General features: G+C 42.4%; 1 protein-coding gene across 1 annotated transcript; it reads left to right on the top strand.

Moving 5' to 3' along the window:
• The first annotated feature begins 8,175 nt into the window (after positions 1-8,175).
• LOC147891532 (DNA-directed RNA polymerase subunit 10-like protein) lies at positions 8,176-22,538 on the top strand. Its single transcript, XM_087388483.1, has 5 exons — positions 8,176-8,319; positions 8,625-8,683; positions 8,868-8,962; positions 22,167-22,211; positions 22,324-22,538. The coding sequence occupies exons 1-4, from the start codon at positions 8,284-8,286 to the stop codon at positions 22,193-22,195; spliced, it is 219 nt and encodes a 72-aa protein (XP_087244609.1). The 5' UTR covers positions 8,176-8,283; the 3' UTR covers positions 22,196-22,211; positions 22,324-22,538.
• Positions 22,539-23,060: the final 522 nt, after the last annotated feature.

Genomic DNA, 23,060 nt, shown 5'->3' with positions numbered 1-23,060 from the left:
AACCACCGCCTATCCTTCACCCTTCCTCTTATAGCCAAACTCTTGTTGTTAAGAACACAAGTACTTTTGGAGGTGATGGGACTGTGTGTCCCTTCATAGAAAGATCTGTTAGATTTGGGGGTCCCTTTCCCTTTGAGATTGATGCTTTCCAAAGATTGACATTTAACCCTTTTGAACTAGGAAAGGATAGTGAGCTTTTCTCTTATACCTAGAAAGATTCCTCCCTCTGATCATGGTTTTGGAGTCAAGTCAAGTGGTAGGCTTAAGAGAGTTTTAGTACTTAGGAATAGAGGCCGTCATATGAAGGATATTTTCCATGCTTTTTCCCAAGCATGATCATTTCTTTGGAGGCATAGGAGGAGAAAGAGGGATTGGACTCAAACAAGGAAGATATGTTAGCTCTTAGGAGAGAGAAGGATATACCTTTGGTACTAGATCCCAAGATGCATGTAGAGATGCTTTGCATTTGGAAAAGCCTCCCTAGAAAAGTTCCCCCAAGCCTCCTTGGAAAAGACTTAGCCAATCCCTCCAAAGGAAGGAACGTCCCTCCCCATGATTAGACCTATAGCTTCCCTCCGCCTTGGTACAAAAGACTAGGACATAGGCAGGTGAACAATCCAGCATTGGGGATGTGCATGCATGCCCAAAAGGAGATGCTATCATAGGCTTAGAAAGACTTACCCACCTAGACACATGCATAGACTCCAAAACAGGTCTAGAGAACTCCCCCTCCCTCCCCCACAAACATGCAACAGAGGAGCATGGAACTAGACCATGGGGGCATACACTTCAATTTTGAGCTAAGGGTGTGCAATCTAAAGAGGAGGCATGCCCTAGTTATGAAGGTAAGATTGTTATGAAGGTAAGATTGCCATAGCGTCTTGAGAAAAATATTTGCACTATGAATCCTTGGAATGGTTAAAGACACATGCCTTGATAGGATTCTTGCTAGGTTGTAGGCCTTTGGTTGCTTACATAAAAAATTAGGTGTGCACTAGCTGGACTAGAAAGGGCCTTAATGTCAATAATGTTTATTTTATGAGAAAGGGGTATTGCTTCTTTCTCTTTGAGAAAGGGACATGGCTTACAGAGCCTTGGACCATGGCCTGTGGACATGGAGAAACCAGCCTTTATAGCTTGAGATGTGGTTTCCAAATTTCTCCCTTAACAAATCGAGATCTACCAATATCCCTATGTGGGTGGAGCTTCCTCATTTGTATTTTCTCTCTATAATCAAAGATGACAAGGTCTGTGCTAGCTTAGGTGAGGTATTAGGGGGAAAACTAGAATAGTTCATTAACCCTCCGAGCAATCCTCAATTTTGTGTCTACATAGACTTGGTTAAGGAATTGCCTAATACCTTAATGATTATGACTAGAAATGAGAAAATCTACAAGGAACAGCCATTATTTTACAAAAAACTTCATAATTCCTAATTCTTGTGTGGGTTGGCAACCCATGTTGTTAGAGATTTCTTTCATAGAAAGGGAAAGAATAAAACAATCAAAGACCCCTAGCCCCCTCCTATTGATAAAGCCAAATGGATTGCTCGAGCTTCTACTAGCTCAGCTCCTCCAATTAATGAAACAAAGATAGATGAGAATCTTTTTGCTCCAATAAATATTGAGCCCACTAATGTTTAGAATACTTTTGAGGTTCTTGTTGACATAGAAACTGAAGAATAGATACATGAAAATATGGACAAACACTAGAGAAGTTAGACAAGGATGGCCAAAAGATTATGAGGAAGACATCAACAAGAGATATGCAATGGTCACATATTTAGCAGATGGTGATAATTCATAGAAAAATCTACCACCTCCCGAGATAGGAGAGAAAGTCTTTATAGTGCAAGGAAAGCTCTTGCCACCATTCAAAACAAAATAAGGATCTCCCGGGTTAAGGGTTCTTGAGTTTTACCTAAGAGCCGTGCCCCCAAGGCTAAAAAGGAGAACAACAAAAAAGCCCATATCTTTCCTCAGACTAAATGTGTGTGGTTTAACTAACCCTTCAAGAGGGGTAGAAGTAGTCGATTGGTTAAGGTCCAATGCCCTTTCTCCAATGTTCCTAGCCTTACAGGAGGTTGAAGCTACTGGCTCTGTTTAGAACAGAGGTTGTTGTCAGTTGATTAAAGAAGACTATGGTTCTAGACAAGACATGAAGAAGGTAAAGGTGTTACAACTGTAGGTGTTCTCTCTCACTGCATTTCGAATGAGACTACAAATAATGCAAACAGGTGGATAGATATATAGCAAAAAGCTTAAAATGTGTGCTTCACTATAGTTTCTATCTATTCTCCCACTGGGGTCCAAAGCAAAATTCAAACCAGGGTGTCTTTGAAAGATCTAACTTGGTGGAAACCAAAGCTAAAGGTGGTTAAATAAAGGATCAATGGTCAAGGGGGCTGAGCTACTTTCTTGGGAGCATCTCAAAGACACTTACTAGAGCTAGTGGATGTTGGTTTTGCTGGTATCTTAGATTCAACAATTTGCCATTCTACTCAAGTTCATTCAACACAAACCCTTTTTTATCACAAGTCTATCCATATGGTCTATGATTTTGGTAACTTAGGGCAAAAAGACCTCCTCCTAGTTTGAAAGTTGACCCAAGTTTGTTTCAAATTAAGAGTGTTCAGTAGTAGCAAATAAAGCGTGCTTGGGAAGTTGCTTTTGAAGAACATAGAACAGTTGTTGCCGATTCCTGGTCTCATGCAATTCAGGCTACTCAAAGAATTCTTAAGGAAGCTAGGAGAAATAGGGCAAAGGTCAAAGCTTTGAGAATGAACAAAAACTCACTATAGTGGACTTGGAGATGAAGTTTGATAGGGAGATTATTAGGTGTAACAGGAACTTAAGGTGGTTAAAAGAGAGCCCAGACTACAAGAATAAATTAGACTAAATGAAGCCAAAATCTATGTGAGAGAGTGGTGGGCAAGTAGGATAGCCAGGCCAACTAAAGAAACCTTTAAACTCATCAGAAGAAAAAGGACCAATGAAGAGGTCCCCAAGCTAAAAAAGATAGATCAAACTCTAGCTGGCTCCCCTGAGGAGAATCTAGAGATGGTTTGTCAACATTTTTAATCTATTCATTCTACATCCATTGAGACATAAGAGGAAGTTAAAAGAGCTAGAGAATAATGCACTCAGGTAAGACGAAAAGTTGTGCAGAATTTAGAGATCCTACATCTAGAAGAACTCTTGTGTTTTAAGGAACTTCAACATGTTACTGATGCAATGGCAGATGGCAAGACTCCAAGAGAGGATGGACTCTTAGTTGCATTCTATAAGTGTCTCTAGGATATTTTTGGTCCTAAACTTATCAAGATCTAGCAAGGGTGTATTCAAAGCCAACAGATTCTTACTCATGTGAATGGAGGTATCATTAATCTGATCCTAAGCGTAGCTATAAAGAAGAGTTAAAAAACTAGAGAACTTTGATCATGCTTGTAAACTACATTAGTTGGCAATGTCATTTGATCGATCGTGGCAAGTCCCTAGAGTTGGGAGTGTGCCTTGAAGCCAAATATGCCCAAGTTGATTGTAAAGTATGAGGAAAGAGAGTGGTATAAAGGGAATAGGTGGCCCTCCCTTCAAAAGGTGGCATGTATAAAAGGCCAAATGGTTGAATTTGGTCCACTTGTTGGTTGCACACATTGGAATACAAGCTCTCCTCCTCCTCTTTGGAGTTGTCTCTTGTTCCCTCATAGTGCCTTTTGTGAATGCCATGTTCTCTTCTCCTTTTCCCTTCTTCTTCTCTTCCTCTCCACTTCCTTCTCCCCAAGCCTCTTCTTCTCCTTATGGATTCACGATCACAACAAGCCGGGAGCCAATGGAGTAACACTAGTGGATGGCATTTTCGTGCATTTCTCTCAATTTAGAGTCGCTTAGAGGAGTACTCCATCGGCATTCTTGCAAGATCCCCACGACATGCGAGTCATTGCTAGACTACACAATTCTCAACCATTGTTACAAATATATGCAAAAGATTTAGATATGAGAATCTAAAAGAGTATGGGCTCTTGGATATTACAAGAGCAAAAAGGTTTTATCAAGGGTAGACAAATGAGTGAGATAAATTAATCTATATTTATGTCCCCCAAAAAAGGTATTAAACTATCTTCGGGAGCTAATCACAAGGAAATCCTTAGTACCTAAGACCCTATCATATCCTAGAAGATAAATCTTTCCATGTGGAATAGCAGAGATACGAGAAGACACCCAAAAAAACTTTCAAAGGAATTTGTAAGGTAACTATGTGTGTGAGTTACCCTGGGGAAGGTCTACAATGAGGCACATAAGCTATTCTGGGGAATGTAGCTAAGAATAAAGATGTCTCATGTATCTTAAGGAGTGAAAGGTTTTCATGACAACAAATTTGATGTAGTTAAGATAGGCTAGCCATGCAATGAGCATGCAAGGAGGAGCTTTATAGAAGACAATTATCCAAGCAAATGAAATCAATGGGCTTGGCCTACTGAATATGATAAAGAGCGACTCAATGCTATGAGACAAAATAACATATGGAAGATAAACAAGAAGAACAAAACTCAACAAATGGCATGCATAATAGCAATGAGCACAATTGAGAACGTGCACAAAAGAAGATGTGGCCCACATACAAAGCACACTAACAACACTTTAACTATCTAAATGCGATGCCTATCTCTTTATTGTAGTTTAATATTTTGCAACTTACATTGTGTCATGCATATCGGCACTTTAGTAGAGTTGCGCTCCACAAGGACCACTCCAATAGCTTGCACCTTACATTGCCTATACTTTAATGCACTCTAATAGCTTGTAGCTTACGTTGTGTGACACATGTATATGAGCACTTCAGTGGAAATGAGGACCACTATAAAGTTGTAAACATTATCAATTTAGCTTGTAGCTTACATTGTGTGACACATGTATATGAGCACTTTAGTGGAAATGAGGACCACTCTAAAATTGTAAAGATCATCATTTTAATCTATCAAACTAATTACAAAGATTGTAATTTGCTACCATTTGTGAGAACATGCATGCCTTGGGATCCATGGAGCACTCTAAGGTGGATGGAACCTATGTGGAGACATGATGAAGAGTGCTCATGACATGTACCTCAAGTCAAATAGGTTCCAAGATAGCTTAGCTTGGACTCATAAATAGAATCTTGAGTGAATGTGCATTCCTTTTTTTTCTTTTACATTACATGATAGGCCTCTTGTATAGAGAGTGCCCTTAGAATAGTCAACACTTATGGGATCCTCTGATCCACATCTCTCCTTGTGGATATCCTTGATCCACATCTCCACATCATGTAGTCCACATATTAGGGTGGCTACTTTAATTCTTTCCTATACCATACCTTTGCCTTTAATTTATGTGCACATGGCACCATATCTCAACACCTCCTCTTGGTGCCATGATCCTTTGGCTACTGCAAGGTGGCGAAATGTGAATTTACATTCCATCACCTCCCCTTAGTGCATACCTTGCTACATAAGGTGGTCAAGTGTGGTTTTTACAAGATCAAATCCTCCCTTGGGTGCTGACATGGCTACTCTCATGTGGTTAGTTTTGATTTACAAACATGTGGACTGAAGGTGGCAAGGCTGTTGCTTCTCGATGTTTGATGTCGATGGCGTTCTCTTCTTTGCTTGATGTAGCATGATGCATGATGCTTTGTTCTACCATGTGCCTTGATGCTTTATGTGTGGATGCCATGCTTTGTGCTAAGGTCATCTCATGCACTTGTGCTTCTGGCATGATTTTTGCATTCATGCGTTGCTTTAGCATTTGTTGCAAAGGTCTTACCATGAGCTTCGTTTTGCTTCAATGGCAGTGTCTAATTGCTAACAATAATTCTAACTTGATAGGCACGCAGAGCTCAAAAAAGCGATCACTTTTCCTTTTTGGAGTGTGTGTAAATTCCTCCTGCATTGTAAGTTACGCCTTGTCGAAGTTTTTGTAAAGAAAGAGTGGGCATGATGAGGTGGTACAAAGAGTCATATGCTGCTTACAAATTAGTGCTTAGCAAGGTCCTGTGTGCTTAGATGGCATTGTGGTGACCTTTCAGGGGAAGGGTGCCGAGAGGGGCAAGGAGGGAAGGGCGAGGGGCAAGGAACATGGCCAAGGAGAGGGCAAGGAGAGGAGGGCTCACAGAGGGGAGAGATGAGCGAGGGGAGGGTAGGTGAAGGGGGTTGGCAAGGGGCAGGGCAGATGAGTGCCGGGGAGGGGAAAGGGCAGGAGATTGGCAAGAGCTGAGGGGCTAAGGGGAAGGAGATGGGATGAGCGATGGAAGGAGGAGGCAAAGAGGTGGAGGGGTAGTGAGGGAGGGAGAAAGAGGCAGGGCAACGGGGGGAGGGGCAAGAGAGGAGGGAAGAAGGGGAGGGGAAGGACAAAGGGGAGGTAGGAGAGGGATAGGAAGAGCTAAGTAAGGGAGGAGAGAGTTAGAGATGGGTAGGCGAGGGGTGGTGGAATAGCGGTGGCGAGGGGGATGGCCATGGGGAGAGCTGAGGGGGAGCATGAGAGGGGGAGGAAGATGCTTGAGCGAAGGAAGGGGGAAGGAGAGAGGTGGTGGGGCATTGATCGTGGAATGGGAAGGAAGGGGCTCGACGAAGGGTAGGGAACAAGGGAGGAGGGAAGTAGGGTAGGAGAGAGAGTAGAGCAGGGGTAAGAGAGGAGATCGGAGGGCAAAGATCTTATGTTAATCTTCTTTCACGTACATTAATTTTCACATTGCATGGGGATCATACTAGCTTACTTTAATTTCCACATGGCATGGGGGGACAGACTAATACAAATCAAATTTCATTTTCTATAAATGGGGACACATTTGGATGAATGTAACCTAGTTTGGATTAATATTTGTAGTTTGGGTTGATGTAGTCTAGAAATTGTTGAAGTAGGGAAAGAGAGGAACGGACTCTATGCTATAAAAGAGACAAGTACATGACCTATCTACGATGGGTGAGCGAAGATGCGATTGGAAGGAGATCGGACATGGTCTTATGTCTATTTTAGCGGTGGCAGATAGGACACGATCGTATATCAGTTACATTTCCACAGTGAATACAGCCGCTCTCATTAGTCACTTGTCCAGCTTAATGGCTAACCTTATCCCCATTCTTATCAAGTCTCAATGGTGAGTTTCATGGAATGATCACATAAACTCATTGGTGAATAGGTAGCTAGATCATTTGGAGTCAATAGCTCCGATGTTGACTTCACCACCGCTTTTGGGTATAAATCATAGAAGTTATGGCAAAATGCATTTCCTTCTATTCACCACTACCCAGTGCTAAATGCTCTTATGGATGCCATTCCTCACAATCTACACATCGTCGTTTGTGAGCTTAGTTAGTTGATTCCATATGAAGCTAATGAACCAAAGTTTGGTGAAGAATTTTAGTACCTCAACCATATCTGTGAAGAATTTTAGTATCTCAACCATGTCTGTGACATTGATGATGTACACTCTGGGGTGGGGCTTGAATGGCACCCACTCTCCCCATCCTTTAGCATGATCACATCCTCCAAATTGCCACAGGCATGTGACAACGCCTAGGTCAATGTGCTTGTTGGCACCCACAATTAGATCGGGCTGGGCAAGGAGGGTAATGGTTGACCAAAAGATCCTGGCGAAGTTCATTCATGGTGTGCTAAATGTAATTGGGGGGAGGTTCCAAGTTGATGGAGAAGCATCCAAGCCTTCAACTCAAGAATAAATTCAAACAACATGGATCTATAGGAAAAAAAAATTACAAACATGTCTTCTTCGAAAATCAAACAACATGGATCTATGGGAAAAAAAAATGCCATGGCTAAAGCTGAGGACAAATGGAGCAGGTTCTTGGATCATATGACTTGTAGGCTAGCTTTTTTGCCAGGTGTGTAGTTTCTCATGGATTTTGTGTAAGTTCGGAGAAGGGGTAGTCCCTCTAATCTCTGGCTCTAGTGTATGGTTTCACATACCCACTGCCATAGCCTCGACTTGCCTCATGCCTAAGAGAGAGAGAGAGAGAGAGAGAGAGAGAGAGGGTACACAAATAGAAAGAGTCCATGTGGCAAAAGGTTGTGTTTTTATGAAAGCGTAAGTAGAGCGCTGCCTGGAAGGTAGTGGTAATAAGGTTGAAAATCGAAATAACACTTAGCATACTAATAACATATTAGATAGACTTAAAACCTTGTTATTAGATAGACTTAAAACCTAGGAAGTAGAAGTCCTATATAAGCTGGACATCAGGGGTTAGAACGGGACCTTGGCTAGTCATTTGTTTGCAAAGTTGCATCCGGAGCTATGATCATCCCCGTCCGTTGCTTCACCTGCGGCAAGGTAAATCCGCCGGATTACGATTTCTGTCGTAGCCTGCCGCGTAGACATTACAGAGGGAACCTAAAGTCCGGACAATAAACGGAGACGGATGACGACGAGGAAGCAATTTGTCCGTCTAGTTTTGCTGCGTGGTGTCTTGTCTTGTTGAAGGCTTACCTAGGAGCTCTTTCGGGTGTCTTGGTCTGAATTCTTTGCACGGGATCATATGGAGCGAAACCTGAGAGCTTGGATTGTGGGATGATATCCCTGAAAGCGGGGCTTCAATTATTTGCGTCTACTGAAGCTTGGAATTTCATGTGGATCAGGTGATTGGGAACAAATGGGATACGTACCTGGATCTTCTTCAAGCGGACTATTCCGAGGGGTAGTGCCATTAACTGAATGTCTGCACCCTGATTCCAAATTCTGATTGAAGTATATAGTTGCTGGAATCTATTGGACTCCCTGTAATTGCGTGGCTTACGTACATTGAACTCCCTACTTCGCGACGATTTTTAAGAGCTGTAAGGCGAATCGCGCTGACTGTTTTTATTTGCTTTGCTGATTAGGGATGCACTCGATGCATTAGGGCTCGTTCGTTACTGTTGCAGAAGAATGTTGATGACACATGTCGATCTCATTGAAAAGCTTTTGCAGTACAACAGTAAGTCCTATTTGCAGACAATGTTTTCACATGTAGCGAGAGACGTTTCTAGCGTTGCAACCAGCTTCTTTTTTTTTGGTTGGTTGTGGTGCACATCTACCTTTCGTAGGTGATCTCACTTCGATGTTTTTCTTTATGGAGAGACTGCAATGAAGAAATCTGAACTAATGTTTTGATTTGCCTTGCTTAGGGTAGGCTTCATTAGGACTGTTTATCTTCACAGATTTCACACGCACTCATTATGTGATATGCATTTTGGCTTTCCAAATTTCCAATCTGAAAAGCTGAAAGCGTGTCAGTGTCCTCCTATAGTGCAAGACGTGCATGCAATGTTTTACGTAACAGTTTGTTAAGAGCCGAATTGTTTTCAATGGCCACTATAAGTGGGCTGTCTACCAGATGGATGTAAAGTTTTCTTAAAGGAGACTTGAAGAAGTCTATGTGAAGCAGCCACAGGGCTTTCAGACCTAGAAGACTGAACTTAAGATGGTGCTCTATGGTGCAACAGAACTGGCTGTTCCTGGTTATCTGTAACTAGTTTGGCCTAAGTCTGAACCAAGTCTTGAACATTCCTAACAATTGAACAGAAAATGGCCAGAACTGAACTGGAAATCATGTGCAATAGCAAAGGGAAAGCTAGCCTAGGGTAGCTTTGCAGGGAAAACACTAACAAGTACCTTCATGAGATAAAAGAATGAGGTCAGGAGCTGGACCTGCCAATAGGACTTAGGATGGGTTGCACAATGACAGTCAAGAGGGTTCTCCTTCTTAGAGTTCAGCTTGAGCAATTACTCAGCTTTGAGAGTCACGTCAATGAATGATGCAGATCAATAGTATGTACAAACGAAGTACCAAGTTACCAACAGCCTATTTATAGTTCCAGGACTGGCTGCAAATTACAAGATTGCTTATGGGATAGATCGATCCCAAGTGCCATATGACAACTAACCCAACAGCCATGTGGCAACTAACCCAACAGTCTACTGAAAAGTCTACTAAAAAAGTTACTAGCCAGCTATAGATATCATTCTAATTAGCCCGTTTGTTACAGTCCATCCCTCCAAAAAAATATTGTCCCAAATCTTTGAATAGTCTCCGGAAGAGCAGTAGAAGTAAATCGGCTTCATGCAGCTACAATGGTACCCAAACCTCTGAAATTTTGCATCAGCTGAGGAGATAGGGGTACTGCTTTACAATGGAGGAAGCTTGCCAAAAAGCCTAGAAGCCTCATCGTCATGTAGGCCTCTCCATTGGATGTAGTACTCCACTTATGACTTATTTCTCAGCAAATGATCTCTGAAGCCAATCATCTTTTCTGGAATATATTCAATGTCATTCATAGGAGGTTATTTTCTCTAAAACTTACTCCATATGACCCAGGTATCTTTTGAGTAGTGAAAGATGGAAAACATTATGAAGTAGGAGGAACCAACTGATAGGACTTCACCAACTTTCCTCAGCACCTTATATGGTCCGTAATACCCATGGGCACCGCCTACTAAATCTATCAGTCTGCCCATCAGTCTCTGGATGATCTGCCTATTGGTCTGAGGATGATCTGCTGTACTAGGAGTAAGGAGTGCGCCTATGGACCTTAGACGGGTAGGTAGATCTGGTCGGCCAGATTGGGGGCTGCGTTGCCCTATAAAAGGTGAGACCATTCTTCATTGTTCCTCTTCAGCTAAAGACCTCCTTCACAGAGGCACGCAAGAGTGCATCAACCCCTCTCTATCTCTGTTTTGGCGCAGCCTTCCTTGCTGCTGTTTTGCCGAGCCCTTTGCTGGAGTTAGAGTTCTTTTTGGAGCTCTACCTTCCCATATCATGGATGACAATATAGAGTTGTTTTTGAGGTTCTTACTTGCTGTTCTATCTTCTTGAATTCATTGTTTGTATTCACTGTATCGTTGAGTGTGTGTATACGAGAGTTGGCCTTTGTCATCCGGTGTACACATGTGCAAGATTTAGCACTTGAAACCATATGGTAACTCAAATGGAAACACAATAGGGCTCATAAGAGAGCAGGACACGAGATGAGGTATGAACAAGGTCCCATGTCTTTCATCCTGATGAAATCCTTGGCATATTTCTCTCCTTTATAGCCAAATAGGATGTACAAATTATACAAACTCTCTGAACATGAGAACTACCGATATTGTAGTCCATGATTTACAATATTTGAGAAATAGAAAAGGATTCCTAGGTCGGAACTAAGAGAATTGTGCTCAACCATTAGAGGATTCTTAAAAAGGACCAAACACTACCAGATAGTAGTACTGAGAGTACAGTAGGACCAGTAACGATCCAGTTTTAAGCTGCTCAATCTCCTCTAGAATTTACACTCCCTTATAGGGGTTGGGGCATCCCTATGCAAATCGAAGCAAAGTTCTTAATTTCAGCCTTCGTTTGCCAAAAGTTTTAATTGCAATTTCTTTAAAGAACCTCGATGTAACTGCTTGTTAAGACTTCTCTAATGAGGTCTCAAAGTGGCGTAATTGCTTCAAGGAATAATTGTTTTCAGAGGGGCGAGTGCAGCTGCTCTTACAGACACCATTCTCACCTCAGGCTCGACATACAATAAGATTGGTCCATACTAGGTCATGTTGACTAGAAGTGGAGGCTGGATCCTGGGGGGAACAGTCACCTGATGCTTGCCTTTGTACTCGTGTGATCGCACGCTTCTCTTCTGTTCTTGCATATGCGCACGTCAGACAAAAGTATGAACACATCTTATGTGAATCTCGTCACCTGTCAGACATACTCCATAGCACTTGACATTTAGCAGCACTCGGAACTTTCTTTGCACATGCACTCAACCATCAGGATCAGCTACTTAGCCCAAGTTCTACCGCATAGACACATGACTCAAGTATCAATACACCCGTAACACCGAACTCTTCATGATTTTGGTACTCGTGATCGGGTCCCATAGACCATATTCTGGACGATAATAGAATCTCTGTGTCTCTCTACCTCTCTCCCCTTTTTTCCCTGTTCTTTATTATCTTTCTTTTTGTTGTCCTATTTTTTGTTGTTTGAGTTGCTTAGTAAGCACTTGGGTTTATCCAAGAGATTTTGGAATCTTTCGAAGTATTGATGAGAACATAACCATAGTTTTACTTCCTAAGTTATTCATGTTTCTTACAAATTCCCTACTTTCCTTGTCTCTTTTCTCTCTCCTTTTTGCTCTTTCGCTTATTTTACAAGCAAATTAATTTGTAACATTGGATATATTCTAGTGAAACTGGCCTCTAATCACTCAGAGGGCAGTGGAACTAAACCTTTAATCACTTCAGCACTTATTTACAGCTCACAAAGCATATATCACAACCATTAACCATTGCATGATCACCATTTGGCATTTACCGATTTGTTCACAAACAAAACCACTGAAAAAGGGATGGAGGCTAGAATGCCCCTTGCTCAACAGACATAGACAAGTGCACCCGATTGGCCCCAAACACCGTGGCGCCCCTTTCGGTATTTCTTTAAATTTCACAATGAAATGATTACAAGTTGCATCTGGGAGACCTTCCCTGCAATTGAGCACGCAGCCCCAATTCACTAAGCCTTCGCAAGGCTTTCAAGCATAGAACACCATCACATAAGTGCACTTAACCCATAGGCTCAACCCAAAGGCATTCTCTTTTCCGAGTGCAATTCCATTGGCTGTCCAGATGCAATCACACTGCACCCCAGCTGCACTCAAAGAGAGTGGTTTCCAGATGGCATTCACAAAGCTTTTCAAAGCTCCAAAATAAAATCAGCAAAGTACCCAACCAAAGAATGACTCATGTAGCGCTGCCTGGGCACCTGTGAGCCAAGAAAGAGGCGGCACACGAGGCCAACCAATAGCTTATGGCAAAAAGAAATTGCAGTAGCAAAATCACAACTTACCAAGCCCTGAAGACTCGAACCAAGTCCTCAATCGCCAAGAGGACATAGTAGCCAATGCCCAATTGCATTCTCAGCCAAAGAGAAGTGCAAAGGCATGAAGAAAGAGCATTTACAAGAGCTGACCAGTAAGAATTCCACTGAAAAATGCGAAAAGCACTTCTGTCGCGAAGGAGTGGGAGTTCTTGGGGTCAAAAGAAGTGTGCTTCAGAGAGGAATGCATTGAGAAGGTTTTGGAGAAGTTTCATCGCCGGAAAGTCCTCCAAAACTGAGAAAAACCAGTCAACCAGCGCGTGGGACCACTCGAAATTCAACAGAAAGCTGTAGCTTTGCAAGAGGAGAGGCCCAGGAGGCGGTAGAAGCAAAAAGGTCCATAAAAAGCCACTTTTGCAAATTTGACCAGCAAAAGAAGTGCTCAACTCTGCCCGTTCTACCAAACGCACTGAGGGAAAAGCATATCACTACGAAGGGGAGGCAGAGGGGAAGCCATCGGGCCTAACGGAAGTCGAGGAATCCAAACGGGTGAGGAGTTATGAAGAAAAACGGAATTCAGCTGAAGGAGGCTGAAAAACCAGTCCAAAATCTCAACAAAGGGAGAAGATGAGAGAGAAAACCACACATGTGAAGTTTAGAAGGCCCAGGAAGGTCCAGGAATGGCAAAGGAGCATGTAGAAGGCACTAGAGCGACCTGGAACTCTAGGGGGGCCACTGAAGGTACATGGCCCTCTAGGGGGCCCATTAAAAATGCCACATCATCATTTCCCAACAACCACTCTTTTAATTCCTTGGAATGCCTTTGGGCCTAGGGATTAATTACGCTTATGTGCTAGGCACCATGCCGCGTTTAATTACACATTATTAAGCCCACGCTTGGACTTTTAAAACCAAAGTTATCACGGTCTTGTAGTACAGTAAAGTACTTAGAATTTCACGCCCCCGTGACATACCCCTCTCTTGAAACAGCAAACCACAGTTTGCTGCCCCAAAACACTGGAGCGAGCATGAAATATAGCATAAAAGAGTATACAAGAAAGCCGCAGCTATAGTATACAGAGACAGTGAAAATATGGCTAGGAGAGACATGCATCCATCCATATATACTGCTCAAAATCTATGTAATCCTCGGCGATCAATAGTCAAGATGCATCAATATCATGAAGTCTCACAGCAGAAATACTGTCAGCTCAGTATCTCGGATGAAACATACAGTGTCATCAAGCGACCTCATGAAATCACAATGAGCCCGTCTGTACTGAGGGAGTGGAGGTGCTACCCCCCTCTCGAACATCAGGTAATGCTCCAGACGCTCGCTCTGCTGAACTACCTGTAGGAGCCCGGACCGCAGTCGGCTCTAATTGGAAAGCATCAAGGTAAAGCTGCAATATCCCAGGTGAATCTGCCAGTTCACCTTCCTCCATCCATTTCGCATCAAGTGATGGGTAATTTTGAAATTTTACCAAGTAGCAACGGATAACTTTACCCTTGAGCTTTCTATCTCTGTGTGCCAGAATCTGCTCTGGGACCAGAAGTTCATCCTGTTCTTCCACTTCAGGCTGCACCTCATCAGGTACATCCTCGGGAATATCTCCATGATATTGCTTTAATAAGCTCACATGAAAGGCATTATGTATCTTTCAATGCGGAGGCAACTTCAGCCTATAAGCTACCTCGTTTATTTTCAGAAACCTGGAAAGGACCATAGTAACGCATGTTCAGCTTTGTGTACAACCTTTCCTTGCCTTTCTTATTTTTCAACCTTGCCTTCTGAAAATGCAGCAAAACCCAATCACCTTCTGTGAATACCAATTCCCTGCGGTGCTTATCTGCTGCTCTTTTCTGCTTGTCTTGACTTCTTTGCAAGGCATATTTGATCTTCTTGTAAGCCTCTTCAAGGCTTTCCACAAAATGATCAGCTTCGAAGATTTTCTCTTTTGTATGCAAAATGGGAGGTATCTTCCTGGCACCTTCCACTAATTCAAAAGGTGCTTTACCTGTGGATGTGTGCACCGTATTATTGTAAGCATATTCCAGCAAAGGCAAATAATGCTCCCATTTGCTTTTGTGGTCTAAGACATAGCATTTAAACATATCCAAGATGGTAGAGTTTTCCTGCTCCGATTGTCCATCAGACTGAGTAGTGCCCATATTTTCAAACAGTCCTCTCCAAAAGAGGTTGGTCATCCTCGGATCTCTATCACTGATTATGGATTCAGGCATCCCATGATACTTGAAGACATGCTGCAAAAACAATTTGGCCATTTGATCTACTGTAATTTTCTTTCTTACTGGCACAAAGTGGGCTTGTTTGCTAAACTTGCAAATTATTGTCCACAATCCATCATGTCCAGTAGGAGTACGGGGAAGATCAAACACAAAATCCATAGCTATGCTTTGCCATGGTCTATCCGGAATTGGCAAAGGGTGTAACAACCCAGGTGCCTTCTGCCTGTCAAACTTTACTTTCTGACAAACCATGCATGTTCTCACATATTCTTCCACATCTTTCCTAAAAAATGGCCAATAAAAGTATTGCTCCACTGTTGTAATTGTTGCTATAATTCCCCTATGTCCTGCATATGGAGGAGCATGACTTTCCATTATGACTTTCTGTCGCATCTGATCAGTGACACAGAGTCGTCCATGGATCAAAATGAAACCCTCTTTCAACATATAGTGATCATGCCTTTGACCATCAGAAAGCTGATCATAAATAGTTGAAAAATCAGCGTCATTAACATACTGATCTTTCATCACATCTAACACATTGTTGTAAGCAATGCTCAATGCTGAAACACTGGGTTTCTTGGAGACTGCTTTAGGCTGTGGTTTCCTGGAAAGTGCATCAGCCACGACATTTTTGTTACCCGGCACATGTTACAATTTGAAAATGAAACATTGAGAGGAAGTTAGCCCATCTCATGTGCTTTTCAGATAATTTTCTCTGCGTGAGAAAATATCTAAGTGACTGATGATCTGTTTGCACATAAAAATCAGCTCCAAGAAGGTAATGTTTCCATGTGGTCAAAGCATGTATCACTGCTAACTTTTCCTTCTCGTATGTCTGCAAGTACAATTCAGCATCTTTGAGAACTCTACTCTCATATGCAACCACTCTGCCATCCTGCATCAAAGTGCCTCCTATGCTGTTTCCACATGCATCACAAGTTACAGCGAAGGGTTTTGCAAGATCTGGCAAGATAATAACGGGTTCAGAACACAATTTTTGCTTCAGCTCTTCAAAAGCTGCATTTTCCTTTGGTCCCTACCGAAACGGTACAGCTTTCTTTTGTAAAGCATGCAAGGGAGAAGCAATTTCTGCAAAGGACTTTATAAACCTCCGATAGTATGAACACAACCCAAGAAAGCTTCTGACTTCATGCAGATTTTAAAATTGGCCAACTCCTTATGGCCTCAACTTTTGCAGGATCCATCTTGACTCCATCCTTTGACACTATATGACCGAGAAAATGAATCTCATGCATAAAGAACTCACTTTTCTTGGTGTTTATTAATAGCTTGTGTCTTTTCAACTCTTGAAACACAATAGTGAGGTGTTTCTTGTGCTCCTGCTCATTTTTAGAGAACACAATGATGTCATCGAAGAAAGTGCCCACAAACTTTCTGTGTGCTCTAAAAATTCTGTCCATCATTCTATTGAAAGTGGCAGGTGCATTAGTCAAACCAAAAGGCATCACAAAGAACTCATATAAGCCAAATGAAGTGCGGAAGGCAGTCTTGTAGACATCTTCAGGCCGTATCCTTATTTGATGGTATCCACTTTTAAGGTCAATACGACTGAACATTGAGGAACCTTCCAACCGATCCAATATATCATCAATGCGTGGAATTGGAAAACGGTTCTTAATTGTGACTTTATTCAAAGCCCTATAATCAATACACATTCTCCAACTACCATCCTTCTTTTGCACAAGCAACACAGGGGAATAGTAAGGAGAATTACTTGGCTGTATTAATTCCTTTTCCAAGAGTTCCTTCACTTGTGACATTATCTCTTCCTGTTGTGCCTTACTGACACGATAGGGAGGTATATTAGGCGGTGAGCTTCCTGGAATTATATCAATTTGATGATCGTCGGGCCTCTTGGGAGGTAATTCTTGAGGAAGTGCATCTGAGAAACAATCCTGAAAATCTGAAATAAAAGCAGCCCTTTCTCTATCTAAAGCAGAAAGAGTAGAGCCTTCCTGACCTGGTTGGCTGTCCTCTTTGACAAAAATCAAGTACGCTGAAATATGACGCTTTATTACATTGGAAATACAAGAAGCTGAAACTACAGGGATGGACTCCCCTTTCAACTTTACATCAAGTACATGATTTTTGCCTCTATGAGTTAAAGAAATCTTCTTGTTTCTCATCTGCACATCAGCCCCCACCCTGTACATCCAAGGCATCCCAAGCAAAGCATCACACTCTGGCAAAGGCATAATGTAGAAGTCCTCTGCATCCTGATATCCCTGGATATGCATCCTCAACTTGCCAATGATAGGAGTGACAGGTGTGTTGAGTTCAGGGTTGGCCATATCACACATGCCGGATGGCCCCATTTCCTCAGGCTTGATGCCAACCCTTCCTGCCATATCAGGAGTTATGAAATTCGCCTTTGCCCCAGAATCAAAGAAAAACAAACAATTTTGATTTCTGATTTTTCCCCATGCTCTGCACATTTCAGTCTTTTTCATTTCCTCTTCATCATGTGCATGTGGCAAACTCCCAATCACATCTGGAAGAAGTCCTGCGAAAGGTTTAGGCTTTTTGCCCTTCCGATCAGCCTGTTTATCACCATTCTTATCATCATCTGACCTGTCTCTTTTCTTGAATGGGCAATCATAAGAGCGGTGTCCCTCTCCTTTGCATATAAAACATTTGTTTTGCTCCATGAGTGACTTTTTCTCTTCATCAGATAACTTGGTACGGGGCTGTTTATTAGGCTGTCCACGCCTTTGACCAGCTTTGAATTGGGCTTTTCCTCCCTTTTGAAACGGTCGTTTGCCATAATTTTTATTTTCAGATTTGATGTCCTTATCCTGGTGTTTGGCAGTCCGTTTGTTGTCTTCTTTCTTGCTGTCCATAAAGCCCAAATTCTTCTCCTGCATCCATGCATATGCTGTCCTTGTATTCTCAATTAATTGAGTCATAGAACCCACCTTGGTTTTGATGCAATAATCACGTAGCTCACTAGGCAATCCACAACAGTACCTCTCTATTTGCTCTTTCAAAGAAACATGCTTGTAAGAGCTCAATGGCAGCAAAACATCCCAAAACCTTTGGGTGTAATCATCAAGATTCTTGCAAAGTTTGTATGACAAGTCATGCCAGTGTGAAAGTACTTCAACTTCAAAAGTTGGAGTAAGCCAAGTAGAAGAGAACACTTGCTTAAATTCCAGCCAAGTAGCAGGTGCATCTCCATGAAGCATAAGGTTGGTGTACCACTTAAGTGCATTGCCTTTCAAAAATGTGGCAACCTTCCTCATCTTGGATGCTTCTGTAAACAAACCCCCAAGAAATGCAGCATCAAACTGTTGAAGGAATGTGAGGGCTTTGTACCTGTCTTGTACTCCATTATATGTATCAAACTTGACATGAGAACCACCGTCCTTAAATTCTTTATTTACATTTGATATTGGCTGTCCCAAAGATGGCTGTATATTTGCAGCATTCCCTTCACTAGGGAGAGCCATGCTTGGTTGAACATTAGGCATGGGAGCATATACTGTGGCTTGCATGCCTGGCTACATTCCCACATTGTCATACATGGCTTGTTTTCTATGCCCAATTGGCGGTGAAATCAACATAGCATCAAAGATAGAATCTGTACCAAAATATTCAGGTTGCTGCCTCAAATATGGCTGAGGTGGTTGAGCCACATTTATGGACTGCACATTATTATTTTGAGGAGTAGAAATACCCAAACCAAGGCCTTGTGCTGGCTGCTCATACTGTTGCACTGGATGTATTTTTTGTACCTCTTTCTCAAGTGCTCTTTTGGGCGATTCCTCTCTCTTGGAAGTCACTTTCTGAGTCATTTTTGATGGCTGTCCCTCATGGGAAACTGATGCATGAGTGTGCGGTCCGCCATGAGAAGCTGATGCATGTGTGTACTCACTCTTTCCGTGCTTGTGCTTTCTTGATTTCTTCTTCTTCTTGGCATTTGTTTGCACAATCTGAGCCAAATTTTGAGCCAGCTCAGTCAAAGCAGTCACTGCACTTGCAAGCTGTGCATTCAACATAGTAGCATCATTTGACTCACTACTAGAACTAGTATCACCGTTGAGCTCAGTTGTAGCTTCATGTATGGCCTGCTCAAAAGGCATTTGTTGTGCTCCCTGCAGCTGTACACTAGTTGGATCATTAAGGCTTTCCTGCCTTCTCCTTTGAGGAGTTGTGGAGCTCTCTTGCTCATGGGTACTCACCATGTTTATGGTTGTAATATTCAGCTGTCAAAAAGTGCAGCAAAGATATCCTTCCACCAAACTACCGAGGCCCACCTCTTGAGAAAGAGTGTGTGGTATCCCGGCAATGGAACCAATGAAACCGGCCTCTAATCACTCAGAGGGCAGTGGAACTAAGCCTTTAATCACTTCAGCACTTATTTACAGCTCACAAAGCATATATCACAACCATTAACCATTGCATGATCACCATTTGGCATTTACCCATTTGTTCACAAACAAAACCACTGAAAAAGGGATGGAGGCTAGAATGCCCCTGCTCAACAGACATAGACAAGTGCACCCGATTGGCCCCAAACACCGTGGCGCCCCTTTCGGTATTTCTTTATATTTCACAATAAAATGATTACAAGTTGCATCTGGGAGACCTTCCCTGCAACTGAGCACGCAGCCCCAATTCACTAAGCCTTCGCAAGGCTTTCAAGCATAGAACACCATCACATAAGTGCACTTAACCCATAGGCTCAACCCAAAGGCATTCTCTTTTCCGAGTGCAATTCCATTGGCTGTCCAGATGCAATCACACTGCACCCCAGCTGCACTCTCTTTGAGTGGTTTCCAGATGGCATTCACAAAGCTTTTCAAAGCTCCAAAATAAAATCAGCAAAGTACCCAACCAAAGAATGACTCATGTAGCACTGCCTAGGTAGCTGTGAGCCAAGAAAGAGGCGGCACACGAGGCCAACCAATAGCTTATGGCAAAAAGAAATTGCAGTAGCAAAATCACAACTCACCAAGCCCTGAAGACTCGAACCAAGTCCTCAATCGCCAAGAGGACATAGTAGCCAATGCCCAATTGCATTCTCAGCCAAAGAGGAGTGCAAAGGCATGAAGAAAGAGCATTTACAAGAGCCGACCAGTAAGAATTCCACTGAAAAATGCGAAAAGAAGTACTTCTGTCGCGAAGGAGTGGGAGTTCTTGGGGTCAAAAGAAGCGTGCTTCAGAGAGGAATGCATTGAGAAGGTTTTGGAGAAGTTTCATCGCCGGAAAGTCCTCCAAAACTGAGAAAAACCAGTCAACCAGCGCGTGGGACCACTCGAAATTCAACAGAAAGGTGTAGCTTTGCAAGAGGAGAGGCCCAGGAGGCGGTAGAAGCAAAAAGGTCCAGAAAAAGCCACTTTTGCAAATTCGACCAGCAAAAGAAGTGCTCAACTCTGCCCGTTATACCAAACGCACGGAGGGAAAAGCATATCACTACGAAGGGGAGGCAGAGGGGAAGCCATCGGGCCAAATGGAAGTCGAGGAATCCAAACGGGTGAGGAGTTATGAAGAAAAACGGAATTCAGCTGAAGGAGGCTGAAAAACCAGTCCAAAATCTCAACAAAGGGAGAAGATGAGAGAGAAAACCACACATGTGAAGTTTAGAAGGCCCAGGAAGGTCCAGGAATGGCAAAGGAGCATGTAGAAGGCACTAGAGCCACCTGGAACTCTAGGGGGGCCATTGAAGGTACATGGCCCTTTAGGGGGCCCATTAAAAATGCCACATCATCATTTCCCAACAACCACTCTTTTAATTCCTTGGAATGCCTTTGGGCCTAGGGATTAATTACGCTTATGTGCTAGGCACCATGCTGCGTTTAATTACACATTATTAAGCCCACGCTTGGACTTTTAAAACCAAAGTTGTCACGGTCTTGTAGTACATTAAAGTACTTAGAATTTCACGCCCCCGTGACATCTAGTCTTTTGTATACCTGTGTGTGTATTCTTACATTTACATATGTATAGTTTTTGCCGTATTGATTTCATCTTGTGCGTTGCCCTACTAGCTAGGTTTAGATACTTGTTTGGGAGAGACTAAAATGAAATCGTTTAGACTTCACAAGCAGTTGTTGAACGAAGAGATTTTGGACTACTTTTTGATTAGCCTTCTCCTTTAATGCTAGCCTTCGTCATGGCTGAGTCTGCCCTTCACCTCCAGAGTGTCGACAGAAACCTAGTACGAAGACTTTGTATAAATGGATGCTCAAGTATGTGTGAGTGTGTGGAGCTAGTCCCTGCTATGCGTGATGGAGTTTATGGTTTTCAATCTTATGAGTGACTATCGTAAGATTGAAACTGCACTATGTTGTGTTTTTAGAGGATGAGTTTGGGAATGTTCCTGGATTCATCTAGGTATATACTGATTTCATCTTGTACCATTGTTTTATGTGTGTGCCCCTAAATTTACCCATGTACAGTTTTTACCATCCCTTGTAACATTGTAGGTAGCTGATAGTCTGATTATATCGTTGATCTTGAGGGGTGTGTATGTCTGCTTGCTACATGCCTGGTACCTACTTTAATAAGCACTTTTGCTCAAAGCTCCTTTTTTGGAAGACTTGAAAGGAACAAGTATGTAATTTCTACAAGCATTTGCAGTTTGAATGGAAAGGAACTAGTGATCACCCTGTGCTACACTTCAGCTTGATTTATTCCACCTGAATTCACATGAATCTCGGTTTGTATGTGATATATCTGGATTTGTATGTGAGATGCAGACCATAGATGCACAGGCAGAATGCACAGATAGACACTTTCGTGAACACATGCAATGATGTGCATGCACACACACATACACCAGCAGTTGCACGTGCCCATTCATGTGTGCAGGCAGACATATGTATACATAGAGAAGTCTTTTGGTTTACAATTTCTTTTTTGATTTTCTAGAGGTGGGAATGTTGCTTGGGACAGCCTGGGTCTGAGGTGATGTTTTGATGCAAGTCTCTTTGAAATGTGGCAATGAAATCAGAGACTTTCCTAATCTTGTGAGATGGGAATTGTTCATTTTCTTCCATTAGGGAACTCCTTGTTTGAATGACCCATATTGAAGTCACTGAGTTTTTTTGGATGGTTCTTCCAGCTTTGGAGAGGAACGATTCCAACCAGTAGCGATGCAAGGAAGATGGTGAGTCGGTTTTTATCCTGTCCCACTTGAATGGAAAGGAGTCGCCATACTGATGTCTCATTTATGATCGAGTTAATCTAGTACACGGCTGAGATACTAGAGTCTGATTCAGGAGATCCTGATTCCTTATGGATGTTCACCCCCAAGACAGAATATTCAGGTCAATATGAAAACCTGTAATTATGCCAAAATGCTGCAACTTGGATATCCTCTGATTTTGTAGACTCAGCGTCTCCTGATGGGATTGAGGAAGTTTTTACATGATGTATTGTCTTATAGGAAGTACTATGTTCATAATTTTTGTTTAGGAACTCTCTCTTCTGTTTATGTGTCTTGATTGACCTGTTTGGAAGGGGCATCGGTAATATGCAATTTTGAATGTTATGTTTTTAGTTTGGATTCTTGGGAAAAGATTTATGTTTTAGGCATCATCAGTGCAGTGTCTGACACTGTGTCTCGAGCTGTCTTTGCCTGATGGGCATTCTCTGTTCCCAAAATTAAGGTGTATGTCGTTGTCTGTTAGCCAAGATTGGGAATGGTAGCAGCTCTCAGAACCCTGGCGATCATGAGCATGCCATCAGTCCCCACCCCATGCTTGCAAAAAAAAAGGTGAAAAGGCCAATGTTAAGATCTTACGATGTATTTAAGCACATTGGATGTGTCTAGTGTGCCAAATGTTGAGAGTCATGATGTCTCATTGTCTTTGCTGGCTTTGGAGCAGAATATGATGTCCCTAGTATCGTCGATCTTGTGCACTTGCAAGAAAACCATTTGAGGTGGACTTCCATCTGTAGGGTTCCTTAGTGTACATTCAAAGTGATTTGAGTAAAGTGATTTGAGTGTGTTAAT

The sequence above is a fragment of the Dipteris shenzhenensis genome, chromosome 17 (genome assembly GCF_047967505.1).
Source record: "Dipteris shenzhenensis isolate YYH24624 ecotype China chromosome 17, Dip_SZ_1.0, whole genome shotgun sequence".
Classification (NCBI taxonomy): Eukaryota; Viridiplantae; Streptophyta; class Polypodiopsida; order Gleicheniales; family Dipteridaceae; genus Dipteris; species Dipteris shenzhenensis.
The sequence above is the reverse complement of the archived record's forward strand: the minus strand, read 5'-3'. Positions and strand labels throughout refer to the sequence as shown.